The sequence below is a fragment of the Rana temporaria genome, chromosome 3 (genome assembly GCF_905171775.1).
Source record: "Rana temporaria chromosome 3, aRanTem1.1, whole genome shotgun sequence".
NCBI lineage: Eukaryota > Metazoa > Chordata > Amphibia > Anura > Ranidae > Rana > Rana temporaria.
In genome coordinates, this window is record NC_053491.1 from 376,602,476 (window position 1) to 376,629,260 (window position 26,785).

General features: G+C 43.0%; 1 protein-coding gene across 6 annotated transcripts in view; it reads left to right on the top strand.

The window, feature by feature from the left end:
• The window catches only part of ITPR2 (inositol 1,4,5-trisphosphate receptor type 2), a 499,601-nt gene that overhangs the window by 86,257 nt on the left and 386,559 nt on the right, over nt 1–26,785 (top strand). For all 6 annotated transcript variants that reach the window (XM_040345602.1, XM_040345605.1, XM_040345603.1 and 3 more), the window contains exon 3: nt 23,511–23,626. In XM_040345602.1, coding sequence (XP_040201536.1) covers nt 23,511–23,626 — 116 coding nt within the window. The remainder of the gene's footprint in view (nt 1–23,510; nt 23,627–26,785) is intronic.

The following is a 26,785-nucleotide window of genomic DNA, read 5'->3' on the forward strand; positions in this document are numbered from 1 at the left end:
TACACACTTTTAAGGAAAAACACACGGAAGGTAGTACTAGAGAAAGTATATATAAGACCCTTGGATCCGGAGTGTGAGTGGGATAGAGTAGTTGAGCCAACACCAAGATTACATATAACACCTCTGGTGTGCCCAGCTGCTCACCTCGAGTTGATCGCAGTATCTCCAGATCAACCTGGTCTGGATGTTTATGGTCCACAAATAAAGAAATCTCCGTCCAATGTGTCATATGAAAAAGCAAAGTAAAAAACAACAAAAAGCTGATGGTGAAATAACGTCACAACGGGGGCTATTAATTTGGGTCTTGTCGAGTGGGAGTGCACTCACATGTAGGTGAGAGATCTCAGGCTCATCTCCACGAGTACCGAACTCGTAGGTCCCTCTGTATTGTCTCTATTTTCTCCCCCACTAGGTCTTGGAAGTGGTGGGCTAACTGTTTGGTCTCTCCAAGGGTTCAGCGTGTGTGGAGATGTCTCAGCTGATATGGGCTAAAGATGACTCCTATTCCTTTTTCAATGCCTTAGATGCAACGCTCATATGGCATGATGATGGGGAAGAGGTGAAAAAGAAATATCCATAGTGTAACCCGATCAGCGGTACAAACAGTTTTATTAAAAGCAAATTAAAAACTCACATAAAAAGTTCAGGAACTCAGCAACAATCCCACGAGTGGCGAACTCGTATGCCTGTTCGTCGGATGCTGGGGTGTATCCTGCCTGCCAATCCCGACGCGTATCGTCACGGTCACGTGACTTCATCAGGGGATCATCCCCTGATGAAGTCACGTGACCGTGACGATACGCGTCGGGATTGGCAGGCAGGATACACCCCAGCATCCGACGAACAGGCATACGAGTTCGCCACTCGTGGGATTGTTGCTGAGTTCCTGAACTTTTTATGTGAGTTTTTAATTTGCTTTTAATAAAACTGTTTGTACCGCTGATCGGGTTACACTATGGATATTTCTTTTTCACCTCTTCCCCATCATCATGCCATATGAGCGTTGCATCTAAGGCATTGAAAAAGGAATAGGAGTCATCTTTAGCCCATATCAGCTGAGACATCTCCACACACGCTGAACCCTTGGAGAGACCAAACAGTTAGCCCACCACTTCCAAGACCTAGTGGGGGAGAAAATAGAGACAATACAGAGGGACCTACGAGTTCGGTACTCGTGGAGATGAGCCTGAGATCTCTCACCTACATGTGAGTGCACTCCCACTCGACAAGACCCAAATTAATAGCCCCCGTTGTGACGTTATTTCACCATCAGCTTTTTGTTGTTTTTTACTTTGCTTTTTCATATGACACATTGGACGGAGATTTCTTTATTTGTGGACCATAAACATCCAGACCAGGTTGATCTGGAGATACTGCGATCAACTCGAGGTGAGCAGCTGGGCACACCAGAGGTGTTATATGTAATCTTGGTGTTGGCTCAACTACTCTATCCCACTCACACTCCGGATCCAAGGGTCTTATATATACTTTCTCTAGTACTACCTTCCGTGTGTTTTTCCTTAAAAGTGTGTATTTTGTGTATTATTTTTTATACAACACTTGCACTGTTGGAGATTGACTTTTGATGAAACACACCCATACACGGCAGAACTGTGCCAGATTTTGGACTTTCTTCAGAATACCGGACTTTTATTGAGAACCGTTGTTTTGTGATTCATTGTTAATTTTATGTTAGTCAATATTATTTTCATTAGTCACTGTGTAGTACTCTACCCTATTCCATTATCTGTCCCCCACTTATTTTACAGCGCAAGTATTTCACTTGACACATTTATTTCACTTTAGCCTATTGAGGTAGACTTCTATATATTTGCAGCAGTATTTTTAGTTTTTAGTTCGCCCCTCCCCCTCCCCCTCCCCCACCTTTCAGACAGCGCAGGAGTTTACGCTTAACTATAATTATATTATTATTTGTTATAATTATTTATAATTATGTATTATATTATAATTTATAATTTTGTTTTAAAAAAAAAATCATACCCGGGATGCCTACAAGACTCTTGCTTGGTCAGATTTAAGTGAGTTATTTCTAAAAATTACAGGCCTACAGTATAAAACGCCAATTTCCTTGCAAAATAATTGTACCGCTTTTGGTACGTAATTCCAGACAGAATCATACCGCCAGGGAGGTTAAAGGACAAGTTTTAAAGGAGGTGAGTTTGATTTTTGTACCAAGAGTTTGGACTGTTTTGTTTCCTGCCTGGCTGAAGAAAGCTGTTGCATTTGTTTGTTTAAAAACGGTCTTAGGCCCCATACACACGATAGAATCCATCCGCAGATAAATCCCAGCAAATGGGTTTCTGCGGATAGATCCTATGGTGTGTACACGCCAGCGGATATGTTTCCGCGGAGAAATCTCCTCTGGGATGGATTCCAGCAGATCGGATATTTGCTGACATGCACAACAAATCCATCTGCTGGAATCCATCCCAACAGATGGATCCGCTCGTCTGTACAGACTCACATGATCCATCCGTCCAAAGGATTCCCCGCACGCGTCGTAATGATTTGACGCATGCGTGGAATTCCTTATATGACAGCGTCGCGCCCGTCGCCGCGTCATAATCGCGGCGACGGCGCGACACGTCATCGCCAGAGGATTTCCGCGCGGATTTCAATGCGATGGTGTGTACACTCCATCGCATAGAAATCTGCGGAAATCTTTGAGAGGATTTATCCGTGGAAACGGTCCGCTGGACCGTATCCGCGGATAAATTCTCTCGTGTGTATGGGGCCTTACTTTTACAAGACTGGTTAGCGATCCTGTGATTGCCATATTACAGGGGCTATAACAGCATCCACACTTCTGGGAAGGGTTTCCACAAGAGGTTGGAGTGGGTCTGTGGAAATTTTGCCCATTCATCCATAAGAGGGTTTGTGAGGTCGGATACTGGTACTGGACAAGACTTGGCTCACAATCAGCATTCCAGTTTATTCCAAAGGAATTCAGTAGGGTTGAGGTCAAGTTTCTGTGCAGACCACTCAAGTCCCTTTAGTCTACTTACTACACCAAACTGGTCAAACCATGTTTTTTAGGTCTGTTTTTGTACACAGGGGCACAAGGTTAGAGCTATACAGTTGTCTAAAATGTCTTTGTATGCTGTAGCATTAAACGTACCCTTCATTGGAAACACCTGAACTCAAATAATTTTGAGGGGTGTCCGCTTGTAATCTGATAAACCAATGCATTTTCATGTATATCGAAAACATGGGATATGGATCAAACCAATGCATTTTCATGTATATCGAAAACATGGGATATGGATCAAAGTATTTCTATTTATTATGGAGTCAAGCTTAAACAACTGCTCTGCAACGTAAGTAATTTTTGTCTAATGCCGCATACACATCATCACTTTATTTGATGAAAAAAAAACGACACTTTCTGTGAAGTAAAAAATGACGTTTTTGAAACTTCAATTTTCAAAGACGAAGTTGCCTACACACCATCGTTTTTCTCACAATGTTCTAGCAAAGCGAGGTTACATTCACCACGTTTTTCCATTGAAGCTCGCTTCATAACTAGCTTCTGGGCATGCGCGGGTGTAAAAACGTTGTGCTACACACGGTCAATTTCTGTGAAGTAAAAAACGACGTTTTGAAAAACGACACATAAAATTGAAGCATGCTTCAATTTTTTTTTTGTCGTTTTTCAGAAGACATAAAACGACGTTTTCCCCCACACACACGGTCGTTTTTTTCCATCACATAAAGTGATGGTGTGTATGCGGCATCATGGATACAAACTAGATGCTGATTGCGTTGTCCTTCATTGGCATCCACATGGGGAAATTAGCAAAAGAATCTGGCTCTACAACAAGCGCACTTCATCCTTCAGGCACTTTGACAAATATTGCTCTGGCTGTAAAGAGCCAATTTATATACGTGTAACAATGCCCTAATCCATTTCATATGTGGTTTCATTATCCTTGTTTCCCTGGTAAACCCAGGCAAACAATACCAGAGAATGTGGCTCATGGTTTGCTTATGTTGAACTATTTACTTAAATCCACGCTCCACAAATACCTTGGACAAATAGGGCATATATATTTATAATACCTGTCATTCTCTTTGTATAGGTGTGTACAGTCGGAAGGGAGATGCCTCAGCTTAAGGCAATATAAGTTCTCAGGAAATGTATATTTAGTATACTTAATAACTGAAGAGAAATGAACATATCTATAACTTAGCATGTCGTAAAAAAAGATAATTGTAATATGGGTAAACCATTGTACTTATTCACAAGCCAAAATAAAGGTCTGCCATAGAGACCCTTTTGTGACTCTATCCATCATTGCTTTGCAGTGTGGATAGGAAAGGGAGCAAAGGTTACAAGGAAACCTGGACATTTTAGTCTATAACTCAGCAGTGATGTCATTGAGGGTGATGACTCCACCCAGTGTTCCACTGCGGAGGCCTAAAGGAGACTGTATGGAGATTGTACAATCAGACTATAAGGCTTCATTTCCATGGACGTTTTTACAGCCACTTTTTTTAGCCTTTTTTACAGTTTAAAAACGCCTGTCCATGTTTTTTGTTTTTAATTTTATATTATTTTTTTTGAGCTGGAGCTCAAAAACGCTGCAGTAGCGGTTTTTAGCGTTTTTGCACGTTTTTTAGCGTTTTCGAGAGTTTTTTTAAGTGGTTTTGCGCGTTTTTGAAAGTTTTTTAACGTTTTTGAGTGTTTTTTAGCTCTAAGGTTGGAGCTTCAGAACGCACTGGTCCTGGGTTTTTTTTGCAGCTTAAAAACGGCTCAGCCATCTACAGCTCAAAAACGTCATGGTGGGCATGAGGCCATAGGCTAACATGGAGAGCCGTTTTTAAGCTGCAAAAAAAGCTCAGAAAAGTGGCTGTAAAAACGTCCATGGAAATGAAGCCTAAATATATAGCTATTTGAAATAAACCTGTGCTTTGCAAGGAAATATTTAGGGCACAGCACCTGATTCACATAAAGCGTGTGTGTGGTCAGCACAATTTAATTGAGGTTTAAATAGAATAGAGAAGTATTAACAAAAAGTGAGAGGAAGTCCAAAAAAAAGTAAGAGAAATTCTCCCTTTAAAGTGGAGTTCCACCCAAAAATGGAACTTCCACTTTTGGGAACCCTCCCCCCCTCCGGTGTCACATTTGGCACCTTTCAGGGGGGAGTCATGGGAGTCACTCCACTTAACGTCCCCCCCCCCCTGCTACCTTCTGGAAAACACACTCGTCCCGGGAGACAGCAGGGACCACTGGGAACGTGCTACGCTACTTGCGCATGCGCGTTAGGGAACCGGGCAGTGGTTACATATGACATGTAGTTATAGAGTACCGACAATTTACACAGTCTCTGTCCTCAAAGAGCTTACAATCTAAGGTCCCTTTCTCTTATGAATACATACACACACTAGGGGCAATTTAGACAGGAGCCTTTGAACCTACTAGCATGTCTTTAGAGTATGAGAGGAAACTGTAGCACCCCTACCTACACAAGCACAAGCAAACTCCATGCAGATCGTTTTCTGTCTGGTTTTCAAACTGAAGACCCCAGTGCTGCAATGAACAAGTGCTTAACCCAACCACTACTAAGCCATTGCGCTGTACCTATCAACTGACAACTTTTGGAGCTTTTTGCTCCAGATGTTTTGCATTAAAAATTTACATTTGCAGAATTATAAATATATTTGTGCCCGGCAGAGATTGTGTTAACTTCTTTTCACTAAATAATGAACAGTGCACACACACTATATTATAATGCATGCATGCATTTTCAAAACAGTGATACATCCTCATTTTATAATTATGTAAGAGGACTGGGGGGAAAAAAAAAACCCTTCCAAACAGATCTCAGCATTTGGTGGTTTGATGGTTTTATTACACAACTTGGTTGCAATTCTTTGGAATAGAGGAAGTGGTGTTTCCGCTAACTGTTCCCTGTGTTATATAGTAATCAGATTAATAGTAATCAGATTCATTTATTAGGTCAGAGGAAAATGCGAGAACTGTGCAAAGTGCGCACAGCTATGGCAAGCAGATATTAGCATTTTTCTTATTTCAATGTTAATGGTAATTCTGTTTAGGTTAGTGTAGTTTGAACATAGTAGTTGCATTGGCTTATGGAAGAAGTTTTTTTAAAGTATACAGGCATACCCCACTTTTAAGTACACAATGTGGTTTGTATGTCAAAGGAAAAAAAACAATGCAGTACATCTCTGCAAAACATGCACATTTTCCTTTACTTTCTGTTAAAGACCTGTAAGTACAGAAAACCTACAACTTGATCTTCCAGAAATGCGCTTACGGTAATTCCTTAGTTTCTGTTGTAAGCTGATCGCACCAAGCATTTGGTGAACTTAAACCACAAGAAATGGTCAACCTTGGCCAGTCTTTTGCTAAACTACTAAATTAAATCCACTCTCCTCATATCCACAACCGAATAATTGTTCTGTAGTTCAAAATAAGAACTAATTAGACTCCTTAAGACTACATTATAGAGCAGGGGTCTCCAAAGACTCTAAACAATTAACTTATTAATTTACTGTCCTTCAGACTTTAGGGGGGCTGGAGTGGCCAGGGGAAGTAGAAAATGCGCCAGCTTCAGCGGGAGTAAAACAAATTACATAGTGCATGTAGTCAGTAGAAGGACGAATAGTGTCTCATCATTGGTATTAGTGTTAGGAATAGTGCCTAATTGTGCATATCAGTGGGAGGAATTATGCCCCATTGCTGGGGTCAGTGGGAGGAATAGTGCCCCATCATTGCCTACTGTTGGTGTAAGCGAGAGGGATGGTTGAGGTTCCCACTGTTGGTGTCATTGGAAGGAATGGTGCCTCATGTTTGATGTCAGTGAGAGGAATAGCGCCCCAAGGGCTGGATAAAGGCAAGCAAAGGGCCGCAGTTTGGAGACCACTGCTATAGAGGATAGCACTGAATTTCTGACCTATACCAGGTCAAACCTATAGCTGTGCAATCACTAAAACTCCTGCTTCCAGCTGATTGGAAAGCTCCTGCTCTGACTCAAGAAGGGGATGTACAGTATTGGACCTCTGCACGGAGACCAAACAAGATCAAGGGTCCTTTTCTCAGTACTGTGAGGCTTTCTCCCTGGTGTGGAGTGTCATCCTCGCCCCCTCCCTTGGACTACAGGAGAGTCAGGACACCCACTAACACACAGCTCCTTTATCTGCAATATAGAGAGTGTCCTGACTCCCCCGTAGTCCAAGGGAGGGGGCGAGGACGACACTCCACACCAGGGAGAAAGCCTTGCATTACTGTGTGGAGTTACAGACAGAAGAACAGGAAGTGAGGATTTCTCAGAAGAAATAAGGACATTTTAAAAGCAAAATGGAAGGATGAGGTAAATGAAGCAGGACTGCACTAAGGTAACGGAAGCTATTTAGGAAAAAAAATTTGTACCTTTACAACCCCTTTAAAGCCCAACTCTAATGCCCCGTACACACGATCGGGATTCCTGGCGGTAAAAAGTCCACCGTGAATCCCAGGGGGGAAAACCGAGAACCTGCTTGGTCACTTTACCTGTGTACATACCAGAGGTTTTCCCGTCGGGAAAACTACAGTAAGAGCTTTGGCCGGGAATCCCGGCCGTGTGTATGCTCCACCGCAGTGTTTCCTATAGGGAAACTGGCGGGAAAACGACCACCAGGAATCGCGGCAGGAAAAAAAGAACATGTTCAATTTTTCCTGCCGGGAAAAGCTGTCATGGCAGTTTCCCTGACGGGAAAACTGGTCGTGTGTACAAGGCATAAGAATTAGAAAAAAATCTACCCTTGTAGTTGGGCCTCTGCACAGTTTTAATGTCTAGTGGGGCCTGAAAATGGAGAAGTACTTAAAGATGAATTCCAGGTATGGATATTTGAACTCTCCTTAAGATATGGGATGACGCCCTTAAAGCAGCAGATGACGGAGAATCCTGTCTCCTAGTGCTGCTACACCTCAGTTCAAGCTTTTGACACGGTAGACCACAACACCCTGCTCACTCGATTCAAAGAAGTAGCCGGAGTCTCTGACTCGGCCCTACTGTGGTTCGCATCTTTCCTAGAAGATCGAACACAGACCGTGAAATTAAGAGGATTCACGTCAGGAACACGGTCCATTACATGCGGAGTCCCGCAAGGATCGCCCCTTTCCCCCGTACTCTTCAACATTTACATCCGCCCACTCCTTCAAATCATCAGCAAACAGGACCTCCGCTACCACTCTTATGCTGACGACACGCAACTTTACTTTCGAATCACAACAAAAAAAACATCAATATCAGGAACTAGGAAAATGCCTCACACTGATCGATAATTGGATGACAGAAGGCTCACTCAAACTCAATGGATCGAAAACAGAACTCCTTATCCTTCACGCAAATCGGAAATCGAATTCTAGGACCACATGGACACCACCCACAATTCTTGGACAAACCATCAACCCAACCAACAAAGTCAAAAGCCTCTGTGTCATCTTTGACTCAGACATGACTATGGACGCACAAATAGGAGCAGTAGTCAGCGGTTCTCACCACTTTCTCCGCATGCTACGTAGACTCATCCCCTTCATCCCGGAAGAGGATAAAGCAGTAGTGGTTGGGACAATCATCAATTTCCGGCTTGACTACGCAAACTCCCTCTACTTAGGACTATCCAAATACCAGATTTTGCGTCTGCAAGTCATCCAGAACACGGCAGCCAGACTGGTAACAGGTAAAAAAACGTGGGAATCTATTGCCCCGGTCTTGAGGTCCCTCCACTGGCTAGCTGTAAAGGATCGGATCACATTCAAGACACTCTGCCTCACTCACAAATGCGCACAAGGAAGCGCTCCGCAATACTTAAACAAGAAAATTAAACCCTACGTCACCAATCGGGTGCTCCGATCAACTAGCCAAAACCTTCTCGAAATCCCCACAGCCCGCTACAAATCTAAGGGAGAACGTAGATTTTCAGTCCAAGGACCTCGGCTTTGGAATGCTCTACCCACGACCATTCGCATGGAAGAAAACCATCGGGCTTTTAGGAAAAAACTGAAGACCCATCTCTTCTGAAGGATCAGCACGCCTCTGGATACAAGCGCCTTGAGGCGATTCGGTTTGCATTTGTCAGCGCTATACCAGTTACTCACTCACTCACTTTATACAAAGTTACATCGATCCAGCTTGGACCAATGTAACTATGTATATACCGTACCTGACCAATGCCTCTGGAAACTGGAAATCATTGAGGTGGACATCACTACTCCAGTGATCGGCACTAGCTTTTTGGTCCTGTGCCAAGCGGCTGCCCTGCTGTCAGGTGAACACATAAGGTTGGCTTCTCGGCACAGGCACCATTCAAAGAATGTTTGTATTTTCTGAATGAATGCAAAGTATTCTCTGATTGGAGGAGCTGGAGTGGCAGGGCGGTGATGTCATGCTCTCCACCTCCCAGCAGAGTGGATTCCTCCATTCACTTCCTTTGTTTGGATGGAGGAATCATTTCTGTGCTCCAGCAGGCTTCCTCCATCCACTCATAGCCATGATCATACCCTCTCCGCCACAATAAACAATGCATGAATAATAGCCCATAGACCAGAGTTTTGGGGAGAAGAGGACAGTGCTGGGACCCGTCAGAATGGTGGATAGGGAAAATAACAATGCCTGTATCTTCTAGACATAACCAGCCTTTACCCTTGCGTTGTGTGTGTGTGTGTGGGGGGGGGGGGGGGGTTGAGGAGCCACTATAAAGGCCACTGCAACAAGAGAGGAACCACTGTATGGTCCACAGCAACTTACCACCCACCAGAATGGTAGGTATTAAGCTGCATATTTACAAGTTGATGCTTTTTTTTACTATGGTTACAGGGTCACTTTAACAAATTTAGGAAATAGACCAAACTTCCTCTTAAGAAAAGTTTGAGGTTATTATTATTTTATTTATTTTTAAGAGAAACAAACACAAAATGTTTTCACACACTGTTCAGCCAGGAAAGCACAATTTGCACTCAATATTTACTGTATAAATGACTGTTATCAAAATTCTTTGAAGATAATCCTGTTAGCCCTTTCAAGTTAATAGTTTATTCAGTTATTAAGCACTTATAATTTGCCTGGATATAAAACATTTACATTGTATTATTCTAGGTTGAATGCAAGTACACGTCTCCTTCTTTCTGGAAGTACACGCCATTTGCATTTTAACTTCTTTAGTAGTGAGATGTAAAATGCTCTGCAAGCTCTCTCTGGGCGGCCGCCACCGATAGCAGGTTTATAAATCTCTCAAATAAAATGATCCTTCCTGTAATCCTGATAACACCTTTGCTATTTGTCTGTTTTATGAACGCTCCATCTCCTGCCACAGACTTTGGGCTAGATTCAGGTAGCTGCGCCCCTTCTTACGGCGGCGCAGCGTAGCGTATTTACGCTTCGCCGCCGCAACTTACAGGAGCAAGTGCAGTATTCACAAAGCACTTGCTTCGTAAGTTGCGGCGGAGTAGCGTAAATGGGGCCTGCGTAAGCCCGCGTAATTTAAATGTGGAAGGGGGGGGCGTGTTTTATGCTAATATGTGATGACCTGACGTGATTGACGTGTTTTACGAACGGCGCATGCGCCGTCCGTGTACATATCCCAGTGTGCATTGCTTCAAATGACGTCGCAAGGACGTCATTGGTTTCAACGTGAACGTAAATTACGTCCAGTCCTATTCGCGAACGACTTACGCAAACGACGCAAAAAAATTCAAATTTCGAAGCGGGAACGACATCCATACTTAACATTGGCTGCGCCACCTAATAGCAGGAGCAACGTTACGCCGAAAAAGCCTTAAGCAAACGACGTAAAAAACTACCGCCAGGCACACGTACGTTTGTGAATCGGTGTAACTAGGTAATTTGCATACTCTAAGCCGAAAACAACGGAAGCGCCACCTAGCGGCCAGCGTGAGAATGCACCCTAAGATACGACGGCGTAAGAGACTTATGCCAGTCGTATCTTAGGCTAATGTCGGCGTATCTTGCTTTCTGAATACAGAAAGAAGATAACCTGGCGCAGCTTTGAATTTAAGCGGCGTATCTATGGATACGCCGGCGTAAATCGTTGCTGAATCTAGCCCTTTGTATCCTTTTTAATAGTTTGCTGTTTAAGCCCTGATAAAGGGGGCCTCTTGGACTCCCCGAAACCCATTGGCTTATTGCTTTATTTGATTCCACAAACTCAGTTCCCATTATTACTATAAGGCTGCTTTCACACTGAGGTGCTATTGCGCTAAAAATAGCGCCTGCAAAGCTCCCTGAAAGAGCCGCTCATTTATATCCAGTGTGAAAGCCTGAGGGCTTTCACACTGGCGCTGGCAGGATGGTAAAAAAAAGTCCTGAAGCCGCATCTTTGAGGCGCCGTAGGAGCAGTGAATATACCGCTCCTACAGGGCCCCTGCCCATTGAAAACAATGGGGCAGCGCCTCCAAAACGCCTGCAAAGCGACATTTTTGCGGACGGGTTTAACCCTTTTTTGGCCGCTAGCGGGGGTTAAAACCGCAATGCTAGCGGCTGAAAATTGCGGCAAAAACTATGGTAAATCGGCTCTAAAAATAGCGGCACTTTAGCGCCAACACACCCAGCGCTGCGTTGTGAAAGTAGCCTAAATGTTATTTATTGTATTTGTTTAGTAGAGCACTACATATATAGATTATAACTAATGATTGAAGGAACAGTACAGGCAAATAGTAACAATTGGTTACATATAGCGGAACTAACTGACACAGTCAAAATTGCTCAAACCTCTAATACATTCACAGTATGCAGTTCCCACCTAATGCTTTCTATACAGTGCAATGAGCCTGTACAGTACAGTATAACTTTAGATTGAGAGTAACTTGGTCTGAGAGTGTTTTACAAGACAGGCACATATTTTTTTTTTTTTTTATTTGACTAAATAAATGAGCAATGTCTTGATATACAAGTAGCATCATGTCACAACTGAGTATAAACGAGAAGAGATTTGCCTTTAAGTGTAGCAATATGGTAATATTTAATGATGGTACAACACAGGGGTTGACAAATTTGCTTGGAATCTAGGAGCCAGCTAAAAAAGTTAGGAGCCAGAAAACGCACCCAGTCCCGACGAGCTTGCGCGCAGAAGCGAACACATACGTGAGCAGCGCCTGCATATGCAAACGGTGTTCAAACGCAATTTTCAAGAGTGACATGTTGGGTATGAATTTACTCTGCGTAACATTATCTTTCATAATATTAAAAAAAATGGGGATAACTTTACTGTTGTCTTATTTTTTTATTAAAAAAAGTGTAATTTTTTCCCAAAAAAGTGCGCTTGTAAGACCGCTGCGCAAATACGGCGTGACAGAAAGTATTGCAACAATTGCCATTTTATTCTCTAGGGTGTTAGGATAAAAAATATATATAATGTTTGGGGGTTCTAATTAGAGGGAAGAAGATGGCAGTGAAAATAGTGAAAAATTACATTAGAATTGCTGTTTAACTTGTAATGCTTAACTTGTAATACCAACGGCCACCACCAGATGGCGCCAGCTCACATCTGGTGGTAATAACTTGTAATACCAACGGCTCACCACCAGATGGCACCAGCTCTCGGGAGACTGGTGGAGATATTTGCCACCGCTACTACCAACCAGGTTCACCGCTGCCATAATAGCCTTTGTTAGGCTGATAATTAGGGATGGTCACCCTTTGAATACTTTTTTACCAGGCATCCTCTGTAACCAGTGGCAGGGCTAAAGGGAACGTCCCCCTTTTTCCTCACTCTCCCCCTAGGCACCTTCCTCCTCCATTGAAGACTCTATACCCTATTCTGGGGTCATTTTACTACCTATCTATATACGTCCAGCAGCCCGGACATATTTAACCCTTTTGCTAGGAAATCCCTTTGCCTAATACCTACATTCTATGGATCATTACCAATGCTCTCAACACTATCTCCAACCATACTAAGACTCCGCGAGGATGCGCTGTGAGTTAGAGCGAAACCGGTCGAGTCAGCTAAACCCAGCAAGCCATACCATCACAGACATCCCATGCCTGCACCTTCATAACGATACAGGACCATAATCTGTACTTACGGGTTGCCTTTCATGTCTTGAAAGTTTTCAACCTTATTGTTGATATACTATTATCCTTTTTTACTACTCCTGTTATTGTACTTGGAGAGGCTTGCCAAGTTAGCCCATTAGATAGTTTTTGCTGCGAATGACAATTTTTCTTTTATTATGTACTACAATTTTTCTTTTTATGTCTTAATAAACCAAGAAATTTTTAGAGAAAACTATTCTCTGTGTGACTGTATTCTGACCAACCAACTGTGCCTAAAAAGTCCAAAAACTAGCCCTTAGTTATTTCCTCCACTATATACATCAGGACGTGGCACCCTTTTATACCTTAATATCCACATGCATACTACATGTGAGGATATTCTCATCCCTTTCTTTAATGATACAAGAGATGGTTGGAGACTGAGGACGTGATGCAAGAGATGGTTAGAGGCCATGGACATGATACAAGAGATGGTCAGAGACGGCAGACTGCATTTTTCTTGACCTTTCTTGCACTAAAGGTGCCAATAATGGCCAACAATAAATTCATATTAATTTAAATTGATGATATTATTAAAAAGTCAAATATAATACACTTGTATATAAAAATATAAATCGTTTTAAAAAACTTTCATTTTCGGTTTCGGTTTTCAGCCTCTGCACCAAAATTTCCATTCGGTGCACCCCTAATACAAACATAAGGGATGTCCCCAAAAAGTTATGGATTGGATTATTGGCTGAGCCTAACCTGACCCCATTGTTACTATTACAGTAGCATTCTTTCAGCATAGCATCAGAGCCTCTAAATAAAAAATAAATGGAGCCTTACACAATACTGCTTGGTAATAACATTTATTTTGAGTCACACATACAGTTCTTTGGTTAATTTCAAGCATCCTTATTATACAGTGTATGTTTCCTTATTCAGTCTGACTTATGATACAGATACTGCACTGGGATAACTATGAAAAATCGACATTCATTAAAATATATTTAATTTGGTTGTTTTTTTGTCCTGTCTTTGCACCCAAGTTACTTCATTGCTTCTGTTGTACCTACGGAGCCAATGGCGTTTTATTACTTTTTACACTTTTTTGGTTTCAAGTAAAAAATATATATAAAGCCCAATTTTTGCTTTGTTTTGGATAGAGTGAGAAAGAATCAGAAGTTCTGTCAGTTTTTTTTTTTTTTTATTCTTTATTTTTTTTATTCTTTTGCAGCCATACAAACATCTGGACTCTTAAGGCATGTGTTAAACATATTTGTATGAAATCATCATTTTTATTTGATACAAATTTTTCATAAAAACAACATTAACACATTTTTGGTTTTAAAGACATACACAGAACCACTTTATACAATGTTATTGCCTTATCACGTGCTATATAGACATACTAGATACAGTGCCTTGAAAAAGTATTCATACCCCTTAAAATGTTCCACATTTTGTCATGTTACAAGCAAACATTACATTGTTTTTTATTGATATTTTATGTGATAGGCCAAAACAAAGTGGTACATAATTGTGAAGTGGAAAGAAAATGGTAAATGCTTTTCAAATTTTGTTTTACAAATAAATATCTGAAAAGTATAGAGTGCATTTGTATTCAGCGCCCTTTACTCTGATACCCCTAACTATAAGCCAATTGCCTTCAGAAGTCACCAAATTAGTAAATGCAGTCCACCTGTGTGTAATTTAATCTCAGTATAAATACAGATGTTCTGTGAAGCCCTCAGAGGTTTTTTAGAGAACCTTAGTGAACAAACAGCATCATGAAGACCAAGGAACATGTTATACAAAAATATCCCAAGCTTTGACCATCTTTGAACATCTCACGGACCACTGCTCAATTCATCATCCGAAAATGGAAAGAGTATGACACAACTGAAAACCTACATGGCCGGACACCTAAACTGACGGGTCGGGCAAGGAGAGCATTTATCACTTCAGGACCAGCTCGCCCCGATGTACGTCAGCACTTTGAAGAGGTATATCGTTGTTATGGCAGCAGCTAGCTACCATAATCCCGGTATCCTCTTCTTCAGTGAGCAGTCCGGTTTCAGATAAAAGTGGTCTCTGCAGCAGATTCACCGCAAGATCACTTTTATCGGCTGCGGGAGGTGGGCCGCTCTCCAGTGCCCTCCGCCGCTTATCAAAGCCGTTGGTAGCGCCGGAGGCAATCGGTTTCTCTCCCTGGCTTGGTATGGAGATGAGTGAGGGGATGATGGCCCCCACCCGTCTCCATATCATTGCAGGACGAAAGCGACGTCAAAACTTCACTTCCACCCATAGGTCTTAAAGATACTTTTTTTTATATACATTTTTTTTTAATCTTTTTTTATTGCCTTTTCGTGTAAATATGAGATCTGAGGCGTTTTGACCCCAGATATCATATTTAAGTGGTCCTGTCATACTTTTTTTCTATTACAAGTGATGTTTACAAAAGTGCGCTTGTAAGACCGCTGCACAAATATGGTGTGACAAAAAGTATTGTAACGACCGCCATTTTATTCTCTAGGGTGTTAGAAAAAAATATATAATGTTTGGGGGTTCTACGTAATTTTCTAACAAAAACAGTTTTTAAATTGTAAACACGATCTCAGAAAGAGGCTTGGTCCTTAAGTGGTTAACCACTTGCCCACCGGGTTAATTCTGGCACTTCTCTCCTTCATGTGAAAATCACAATTTTTTTGCTAGAAAATTAATCAGAACCCCCAAACATTATATATTTTTTTTAGCAGACATCCTAGGGAATAAAATGGCAGTCATTGCAATACTTTTTGTCACACCGTATTTGCGCAGCGGTCTTACAAGCGCACTTTTTTTGGATAAAAATCACTTTTTTGAATTAAAAAATAAGACAACAATACATTTTGCCCAATTTTTTTATATATTGTGAAAGATAATTTTACGCCGAGTAAAATGATACCCAACATGTCACGCTTAAAAATTGCGCCCGCTCGTGGCATGGCGTCAAACTTTTACCCTTAAAAATCTCGATAGGCGACGTTTAAAAAATTCTACAGGTTGCATTTTTTGAGTTGCAGAGTAGGTCTAGGGCTAGAATTATTGCTCTCACTCTAACGATCGCGGCGATACCTCACTTGTGTGGTTTGAATACCGTTTTCATATGCGGGCGCTACTCGCGTATGCGTTTGCTTCTGCGCGCGAGCTCGTCGGGACGGGGCGCTTTAAAAAAAAAATTTTTGGTTTTCTTATTTATTTTTATTTAGTTTTATAATTTTTTACACTGAAAAAAAAAAAAAAAAAAATTGATCACTTTTATTCCTATTACAAGGAATGTAAACATCCCTTGTAATAGAAAAAAGCATGACAGGTCCTCTTAAATATGAGATCTGGGGTCAAAAAGACCTCAGATCTCATAATTAGACTTAAATGCAAAAAAATAAATAAAAAATAAAAAATGTCATTTTTTCAAATGACAAAAAAAAAAATGTTTCTTTAAGAGGCTGGGCGGGACTGACGTTTTGACGTCACTTCCGCCCAGCAGAGCTATGAGGACGGGTGAAGGAGATTTCTCCTTCAGTCCCGTCCCCGCTCAGCTGCCGGACACATCCGATCCCCTCCGCCGCTACCGACGGCTCCGGTAAGCGGCGGAGGGCGCGGGAGAGCGGCGGGAGGGGGGGGGCCCTCTCCCGCCACCGATAACGGCGATCTCGCGGCGAATCCGCCGCGGAGACCGCCGTTATCGTGTACACCACCGCCCCCTGAAAAGATGAATATCTCGGTTGTGGCAGCAGCTGCTGCCGTTATCGAGATATTCAACTTTAAAAAGAGGACGTCTTTTTGACATGGGGCGGTGGTCAAGAGGTTAATCAGAGAAGCAACCAAGAGGCCCATGGTAACTCTGGAGGAGCTGCAGAGATCCACAGCTCAGGTGGGAGAATCTGTCCACAGGACAACTATTAGCCGTGCACTCCACAAATCTGACCTTTATGGAAGAGTGGCAAGAAAAATGCCATTGTTGAAAGAAAGCCATAAGAAGTCCCATTTGCAGTTTGCGAGAAGCCATGTGGGGGACACAGGAAATATGAGCAAGAAAGTGCTCTGGTCAGATGAGACCAAAATTGAACATTTTGGCCTTAAAAGCAAAACGCTGTGTGTGGCGGAAAACGAACACTGCACATCAACCTGAACACACCATCCCAACGTGAAACATGGTGTTGGCAGCATCATGTGGTGGAGATGCTTTTCTTCAGCAGGGACAGAGAAGCTGGTCAGAGTTGATGGGAAGATGGATGAAGCCAAATACAGGGCAATCTTAGAGTCTGCAAAAGACTTGAGACTTTAGTGGAAGTTCACCTTCCAGCAGGACAACAACCCTAAATATACAGCCAGAGCTACAATGAAATGGTTTAGATCAAAGCATAGTTATATGTTAGAATGGCGCAGTCAAAGTCCAGACCTAAATCCAATTGATAATCTGTGACAAGACTTGAAAATTGACATTCACAGATCCTTTACTTTAATCTGACAGAGCTTGAGCTATTTTGCAAAGAAGAGTGGTGCAAAAATGTCACTCTCTAGATGTGCAAAACTGGTAGAGACATCCCCAAAAAAGACTTGCAGCTTCAATTGCAGGAAAAGGTGGTTCTACAAAGTATTCACTCAGGGGGGCTGAATACAAATGCACGCCACACTTTTCAGATATTTATTTGTAAAAACGTTTTTAAAACCACTTATCATTTTCCTTCCACTTCACAATTATGTGTCACTTTGTGTTGGTCTATCGCATAAAATCCCAATAAAATACATTTACGTTTTTGGTTGTAACTAGGGTTGTCCCGATACCACTTTTTTAAGGCCCGAGTACAAGTACCGATACTTTTTTTCAAGTACTCACTGATACCGAATTCTGATACTTTTTGTTAATGTCATGTGACAGTTTTTCAAAGCAAAATACAGATTAGGTGGCACTGATCGGCAGCACTGATGAGCACTGATAGGATTAGGTGGCACTGATATGCAGCACTGATAGATGGCTGGCACTGATGGCTGGGAGGCACTGACAGATGGCAATGACAGATGGCACTGATGACTGGCTGGCACTGACAGCTGGCTGGCACTGATGGTTTGCTGGCACTGATAGATGGCACTGGCTGGCACTTACAGATGGCACTGACGGCTGGCACTGATAGATGGCACTGACAGCTGGCTGGCACTGATGGTTTGCTGGCACTGATAGATGGCACTGGCTGGCACTTACAGATGGCACTGACGGCTGGCACTGATAGATGGCACTGACAGCTGGCTGGCACAGACGGCTGGCTGACACTGACAGATGGCACGGACGGCTGTCTGGCACTGATAGATGGCACTGACAGCTGGCTGGCACTGATAGCTGGCACTTATGGGCATTGGGCACTGATAGGTGACATTTATAGGTGCTGATGGGCAGGCACTAAAATGTCATTAGGGAAGGCTGCTTGCAACGCCCATCCTGGTACTCCTTGCACTCGGCTGCATAAAAGCAGTAGCAGCCATCTTGTTACACCCAGCCCAAACTATATGGGCTGGGTGTACAAGATGTCCACTGCTGGCATACTGTGGCTGAGTGCAGGGTGTACCAAGATGGGCATCAGGATTTTCAAGCACTGACGGCAACACGGAGCGTCACTTCTGCAACCGAATGTAATGGCTCCGGTCACCGATCCCAAATGATGATGCGGCTGCACCCTAAACGCTGAACTCCCTGCCAGCTTACTTCCTTTAGGACTCGCTCTACACGCCGCCCTCCGCCGCTCCGCCCGATGACTTCCCATTCCAGGTATCGGCTAAGGCATCGGGAGCATTTGTGCGAGTACAAGTACTTGCGCAAATGCTCTGTATTGGTCCCGATACCGATACTAGTATCTGGATAACCCTAGTTGTAACTTAACAAAATGTGAAAAATTTCAAGGGGTATGAATACTTTTTCAAGGCACTGTAAATGGTATAAAGTACATGACCAAAAATATTCCATAATTCGTGATTTAAGTGGTAACAATAGACAATCCAACTCGGCGTATTTCTCTGAAGACTGTTCTGCTTCTTCAGGAGTGCATATATATATATATATATATATATATATATATATATATATATATATAAGTATAAAATAAAAAAATGCACTGCTGCCGCCCTAGAGCCCACAGTGGGGGTAGGGAGCCAGGTTAGTGATCTACAAAATAAGGGCTGTCCCAGAATCACCCTGCATATACTTAAAAAGGAGTTTTGTAGATGGACTTCTATACAGAAGTCATTTTGCAAGGCGCCTCTGAAGTCGTCTTCAGGACGCCTTGCCGAGTCGCCCCCGAAGTCGTGCCGCCGCAGTGTGAACCGGCTAGAATGTAACATCAAACACAACTAGAATTCAGAAAGGAGGGTAATAAATGCACAATAAAACTCATTACCCAGCCATAATATTTATAGTAAATTCACTTACAACGTCAGCTAAACCACAAAGTCAAATCAAGGTGGCCAGCCTTGGGAACAGGTGAAACATAACAAAGAACAAATAAACCATCATAAAGCAGCAATTGTTTAAAGAGTAATGGTGCCAGTGGTTAGTAGATGAATTCACACATTGTGCACCATTTAGACACGGGCATTCAAATGATGTACAGCAGAGGTGCCCAAGCTTTTGAAGAGCGAAGACCTCTTAGGTGAATGGGTGACCAGTCACGAGCCACAGTGAACTATGGGGTTTTACCACCCCCTAAACTGCAGATATAAACCAGCCCTTACTGTCCTGAGCCCCCTATAAGGCTGCTTTCACACTGATGCGCTGCAGTTTACCCGCACTGCTGGGGCACCTGCGGCTTCCCTGCGGCTTAGCTGCATTTTGCCATAGACTTCTATTACATCCTGCGGGTATGGTGCACTTTCAGATAGCTCACCAATGCTCCTGCATTTTCAGAAAGTGCACCAAACCTGCAGGATATAATAGAAGTCTATGGCTCAGTGCAGCAAAGCCTCAGGTGCACTGAACTACATTGCACCTGCGGATCAGTGTGAAAACAGCCTCATAACACTTTTCTTTCTAAGTGCTGATATTCCTATTGCAAAAGTGCATGGTATGTGATGTTTTATACACTGACCTTCTTTTCCTCTTCCCGCTCCTGCTGGAAGTGAACTTGGTGTCACTCCCCCTGGGACAGGAGCTGGCGCTACAGAGGAAGCATCAGCTTATTAGGTTTCTAATCCCTCTGTGGCTGCCTGCTTCCTCTGCTGCTGGCGCCGGCTCCTTGCACTCTGAAGCCTCGTACACACGACCGAGGAACTCGACGGGCGAAACACATCGCTTCGCTCGTCGAGTTCCTTGTTAGGCTTGTCAAGGAACTTGACAAGCTTGCTTTGCGTACACACTGTCAAGACAAAATCTCCTCGTTCTCAAACGCGGTGACATACAACACATACAACCGCAGGGGAAGTTCGATTCCACTGGCACAACTTTGGGGCTGCTTTTGCTAATCTCATGTGTTTGCCTGTTAAGTAAAAGTTTGGTAAGAGACGATTTGCACTTTTCAGTCTGTTACAGCTTGAAAAATGTGTTATCTCCATTACAAACGCTACTTTTACTCCCGTCTCATACTTTATTCTGAGCATGCGCGGGTTTCTTAGCATACCCACGCTCGAGTTTCTCGTCGGAAAACTGCCCGACCAGGAACTCGACGAGCCAATTTGAGACTCCCGTCGAGGAAATAGAGAACTTGCTCTCTTTTTGGCTCGTCGAGTTTCTCGACAGTTTCCTCGACGAAAATGTACACACGGCCAGTTTCCTCGGCAAAAAAATATCTCCCAGCAAGTTTCTTGCTGGTTTTTGGCAAGAAACGCGGTCGTGTGTACGAGGCCTGATGCTTTGGAATGACGGGTCGGCAAACCGTTGATCACGATCTGGGATTGCGGGTTGTCAAGCCCAGAGCATGGGCATGTGCTTCCCTGGTTTGAGGTTGTGGGTCACATCAGAGGGCTCCGCAGACCACATTAGGCACATGGGCCACAGTTTGAGCACCCCTGATGTACAGCGTATCATGTTGATTATTTGTGGAAAGAAGGTAGAAGGAAAAGGTACTCCAAGGGGCTTTGAGTTGCAGCATTGTTTGATGGTTATTGATTTATGTTTTGATGATTATTTTTATTTGTGTTTGAGTTAGTGCCATAGCTTTTTTTTTTTTTTTCCAAATGTAACTGTCAAGAGTACAACACAGGCACAGGAAGTTATCGGCTGATAACATTTTTGGCAGGATCAACAGTTTTGCACCTATCAAACAGATATAACAAAACACTTTCAATGATATATTTAACAGACCAGAAGCAAGGAGCAGATAAGAGACATTTATTGTTAGGATTTACATACACTTTGAATCCATAAATCCGCTGCTATAGGGAGCAGTATATACAAACCTAAAAGGCGACCCGTTACCTCCTACCTCTGCTCTGCTCCAGTGCTGCAACCTCAGAAAACCTCTTTGCCATTCCACTCTTTGGGTAGTGTCGGATGCCTGTGTCCCTCACTGTGGTTCCATCCTCCATCCCTTTACATTACCGGACTCAGGTTCTTACCCTTTCCCACCCTATACAAAGTTAAAAAAAGAAGCAAAGTGTTTGGCTGGATAATGATTTTTGTTTCTGTATAAGAACATTATTTGGCTTGTTACTGTGGGACATCATTGCAATCATTTAACCGTAGGATGGTTTATATCACATCTAAGAAAAATGCTGGTAATGTATAACAGAGGCCGAGGGTTCCTTTGATGTGACATGGGAATAGAGCAGCTGAAGGAGCTGATTAGATACAGTTTATGTACAGAGTATAGCAAATAACATAATAAGCCGCCCGTCAGGAAATAACTTTCACATTGATGTTAAACATGTTAATCTACTCTTGGGTTGCCCAAGAACAGGATGGGGCCCTCAGAAAGTTATTGGTTGACCTTCCCATACTTTTCCGGATCTATGAAAACTCCTTTGGCTAATACAAGGGCTCTTCTTCTATTTCACTTAATTAGACATCTTGAGCATCACTGAACATGTTCCAATAGGTCATAAAGTTGCTTCTAATGGGGTGACAGGTCCTCTGTATAGGTCAGGGGTCTCCAAACTTTTCAAACAAAGGGCCACTTTATTGCCCTTCAGACTTTAGGAGGGCCGGATTGGGGCCAGCAAGGGAAGAAAAAGTCACGGGCCCGGGATCAGTGAGAACATATATGGCCTCGGAGTTGGTGGTCAATAGGAAGAGGAGTATTCCCCCTATTAGTATGAGGAATAGTATCCCATCATTGGTATCAGTGGATAATATAGTGCCCCATTGTTGTTGTCAATGGGAGGAATAGTGCCTCATGTCAGTGGGAGGAATTGTGCCCCAAGGGCCAGATAAAGGCTAGCAAAGGGCCACATCTGGCCCTCGGGCTGCAGTTTGGAGACCCCTGGTATAGGTGATGAATGGGAGTTTGGAATGGATGCACAGTTGTTTTGGAATGTGTCCTGATCAATGATTGGTGTTGGAAGTTCCTAGGTGAGGCTCAGCCATTGGGTTTTGGTGCTTGTGTGTCGGAGCCCAGGGTTGAGTGTCAGTAAGTCACACTAAGCTGTATTGTGTATGTCGGCTTTGTGTGTAAAAAGAGATTAGCACTTATAGTATAATCATGTGGAGCTTTAATAAAGTACCATGCCTGGAGGCGAGATCCCCAGATGCTTTTAGTTAGTAGGATTTGCTTTGATTGATTGATGGATGGATAATTTACAAAAGCACGTTAAGGCTGGGTTCACACTACTACACTACTTTCATCCTACTTTGCTCGGTGTTCAATGTTTCCCTATGAGAGCGTCTTGTAGTGTCCTACATTGGTCCTACACAAGTCGGTCTGACTTTGAAAATGCTCCCTGTACTACTTTTGGTCCTACATTGATCCTACTTCAGGCCCATTGAATATCATTGAAGTCGGACCAAAGTAGTATCCTGTTCATGAAAGTAGGATGGATGTAGGACCAATGTAGGATAAATGTAGGACCAATGTAGCAGAGCAAAGTAGGATGAAAGTAGTGTAGTAGTGTGAACCCAGCCTTCGGGAAAACTATAATGGCTGTGTGTATTTTTCACCTGGTGTTTTACTTTTTTTTACTACACAATCTGTTTTATAAAAAAAACAAAAAAAAAAACATGTAATGGAAGTTAAAGGATTCCCCAAGCACTCGGAGGTATCATAAAGAGGCAGAATGTGCAAATCTTGAGGTACTGCAGGGGAGAGTACTGGAGATGATATGGGTATCAGAAGCTTTTTTAATTTAAACACTGTCTGGGACTCCCTTTATAATTGGAGCTAGACTTTAACTTTTCTCTATTCTATTCAAAGCTAAACAAAAATGGCTGGAGTTAGGCAATAATCTTTAGCCTTTTTCCTATTTCTCTCTCATTTGTAGCTGTTTAATTAGAAGATGATAATATTTACTTTGAATCTTTTCTTGCAGACTGTCTGTTCAAGGTGTGTCCTATGAGCAGGTACTCCGCTCAGAAGCAATTCTGGAAAGCTAAACAGGCAAAACAAGGGAACAACACAGAAGCCGCTCTTCTAAAGAAACTTCAGGTGAGTCGCTGAATTTTATTTTTTGATTTAAAGTTTATTTATTTTTTATTTATTTTTATTAGAAAGTTTTAGATTTAAAGTGGTTGTAAACCTCTGAAATATAAATTGAACAAAGCATATTCTTCTACAGTGTATACTTGCCGCAATCCAAAGCACATAGTGTGATTTCTAGCTTTTCTCTCCTCCTTCTGCTTTCTGCATGAGTCACTTCTGACCATTTACCCAAGCAATCTCGGGAGATGGCCCTGCCCTCCCTACAGCACACAGCAGGTGATTGACAGCTTCAGCTGTCTATATTTCCCAATGAAATATACTACGGTGGGTGTGTCCTTTTCCCACTACTCAGGTCTCAGATTACACTCAGCACCCCTCTCTGTGCTGTGCAGGGAGTGACATCAGATCCCTGCCCCCCTACCTTCTGAAACTCAGAAAGGCTGTTGAAAATCTGTATTTCTGAACTGATGTACAGGCATACCCCACTTTTAAGTACACAATGGGACCAGAGCATGTATGTAAACCGAAACTGTACTTAAAGCGGAGGTTCCGCGGGTTGTGGAATTTTTCTTAATATGTGCAATTCTTAGTAATATAGATTGTAATTTACCACTCACCTGCTAGCCGCTTGTACGTCTATCAATTCGTTTTCCGTCAGAAATAAGAACTTTTAAAAACGAATCCTGGGCTTTTCCATTTTGCTTGTGGGCACTGTGAAGCCCACAAGCAAAGACTTCCTGGATTCCGTGTCACGTGACACTCGAGCTAGCGCGAGAATACACGCCTGGCTATTTCTGATGGTCTCCTGTGAGTCTGGAAAACGTCACTCCCAGGAGACATTGCACACAGCTCCCATAACGCCTTGAGGCGTCAGGGAAAAGAATCGACACACCCACTCCCGCAGGGAACAAGACCCGGAAGTGTGGCTAAATGCAACTGAATTAAGGTAATGGTAGAGACCTGGAAAAAAAACACAGCGGTTTAGACATGTATTAAGGCTGCAGTTCAGATAAATAGAATGTTCATTTTGAGGGTGAACCTCCGCTTTAAAGTGAAGCAATGCCTTTTTTAATTTCTCAATGCATGTAAACTGACATGGCACTGCTCCCGAACCATAAGTGACAGGCACACCAAACTTGGGGAGCACGTTAAGGGGACCCAGGGCTATGACATGGTAGATTACCTAGGCAAGCTGGCCAACCCCAAAATCAGATATGTTGTAGTCCTGGGTCCCCTATTGGTGCTCCCCAAGTTTGGTGTCCCTGTCACCTATGGTTTGGGAGCAGTGCCATGTCAAGCTGACCAAGATTTCCCATAGACCCAAATGCTAAAAACCGGGAGCAGTGCCATGTCAAGCTGACCAATATTTTCCATAGACGCTAATGTGTTTGTACTTGCAATGCACTTTACGTATGTCCGTACTTGCGAGTGTCCGTAAAATGAGGGTACATAAAGCAGGTTATGCCTTTAGAGGAGATAGGACTGTGGATACACTGGTACAACTAATGTAGAATGATTTTCTTCATCTCTGTGTATTGCCTGAGGCTATTTACTTCACTGTGTAAATGTAAGGGTTTACAGCCCTTTTAAAGTGATTGTAAAGCCTTGTTTTTTTTCCTAAAATAACAAACATGCTCTGTTCAATGGTTTTAACAGCCTCGATCCTCCTCTTTTGGGGTCCCCCTCCAACGTTCCTGGCTCCAAACCTACTGACTGCCACCATAGCAAGCCGCTTGCTATGGGGCACGCGTGCGTTCTCGCTCCCAAGTCCCTCATCTGAAAATGCAATTTGCCTGATTCACATCAACTAATTCTGGGGCTTTCAGCGCAAGTTTCATGAAGAGCAGCTTAGAAAATTGCCTTTGCCAAAGAATATTCTGTAAGATACTTTGAGATATCCACAGGAACCATTTATCTTCCATGCCCCTGAAATGAGAAGATGGTCTGACCCATGAGCTATTAAGTGGTGTTGATCAGTTTTTGTCTAATGGTAACACAAGCATGGGAACGCAAAATGCAGCAAAAGACTGTGGGGGTTATTTAAGGCAAATCCACTTTGCACTACAAGTGCAAACTACAAATCTGAGGGGAAGATCTGAAATGAGGGGAAGCTCTGCTGATTTTATCATCCAATCATGTGCAAGCTAAAATGCTGTTTTTTATTTTCTTTACATGTCCCCCTCGGATCTACAGCGACTGCACTTCCAAGTGCATTTTCAGTGCAATTTCAAGTGCACTTTGCACTTGTAGTTCAAAGTGTATTTGCCTTTAGTAAATAACCCCCGTGTCTAACCAGCCTCGTCTACAGTGTGAACATATCTCAATAGGAACTGCTACATCTAGAGCAGGCATGTCCAAAGTCCGGCCCGGAGGCCAAATGTGGCCCCCCTGTTGATTTAATATGGCCCCCCCTGGGGATTTGGATATACATATATTGTTTGTGGCCCCCCCAGGGCCACAAAAGATATATACTGTATTTATTGGCGCTGCCTTGGAGGGGGCAGGACGAGTGCCGTCAGATTACATAAAGAGAATCTCCTGTTTACTCAGCAGTGTCTCTATTGAAAGTCCCGTCTCCTGGGATGCCATTGGACGACTGTTCTGTCTATCATAGGAGGCGGGACTTTGTATTAAAGAGGCCACAGAGTAAACAAGAGATTCTCCTGTTTGTAATCTGTCGGCACTCGTCCCGCCCCCTCCCTCTGCCCTCCGAGGCTGCAGATGGGCATCGTTCAGGCTGCACTGATGGCAATAGTAAGTCTGCATTTATGGCACATGTGAGGCTGCATTTATGGCACATGTGAGGCTGCATTGGTTGCAATGGTAAGGCTGCATTCATGGCAATGGTGAGGCTGCATTCATGGCAATGGTAAGCCTGTGCGTGTTATACGCTGATAAATACGGTATATCCAAATAACACGCCCAAGCTCATGCTTAGTCCTATGCAGCGCTCTGGGATTCGTTGGGGCCACAAAAGAAATGTATATACAGTATATCCAAATAACATGCCCAAGCTCATCTCTTCACCACACACAGCCGCAAAGGCAAGAGAATTCTTGTTGGGCAGTGTATTAGCGCTCAGACGAACACACTTAGACTGAATCTTAATGGTTCAAAGAATGACAGGCAAAATAGTCGGCCCTCGCGCATGTTCACTTAATCAAA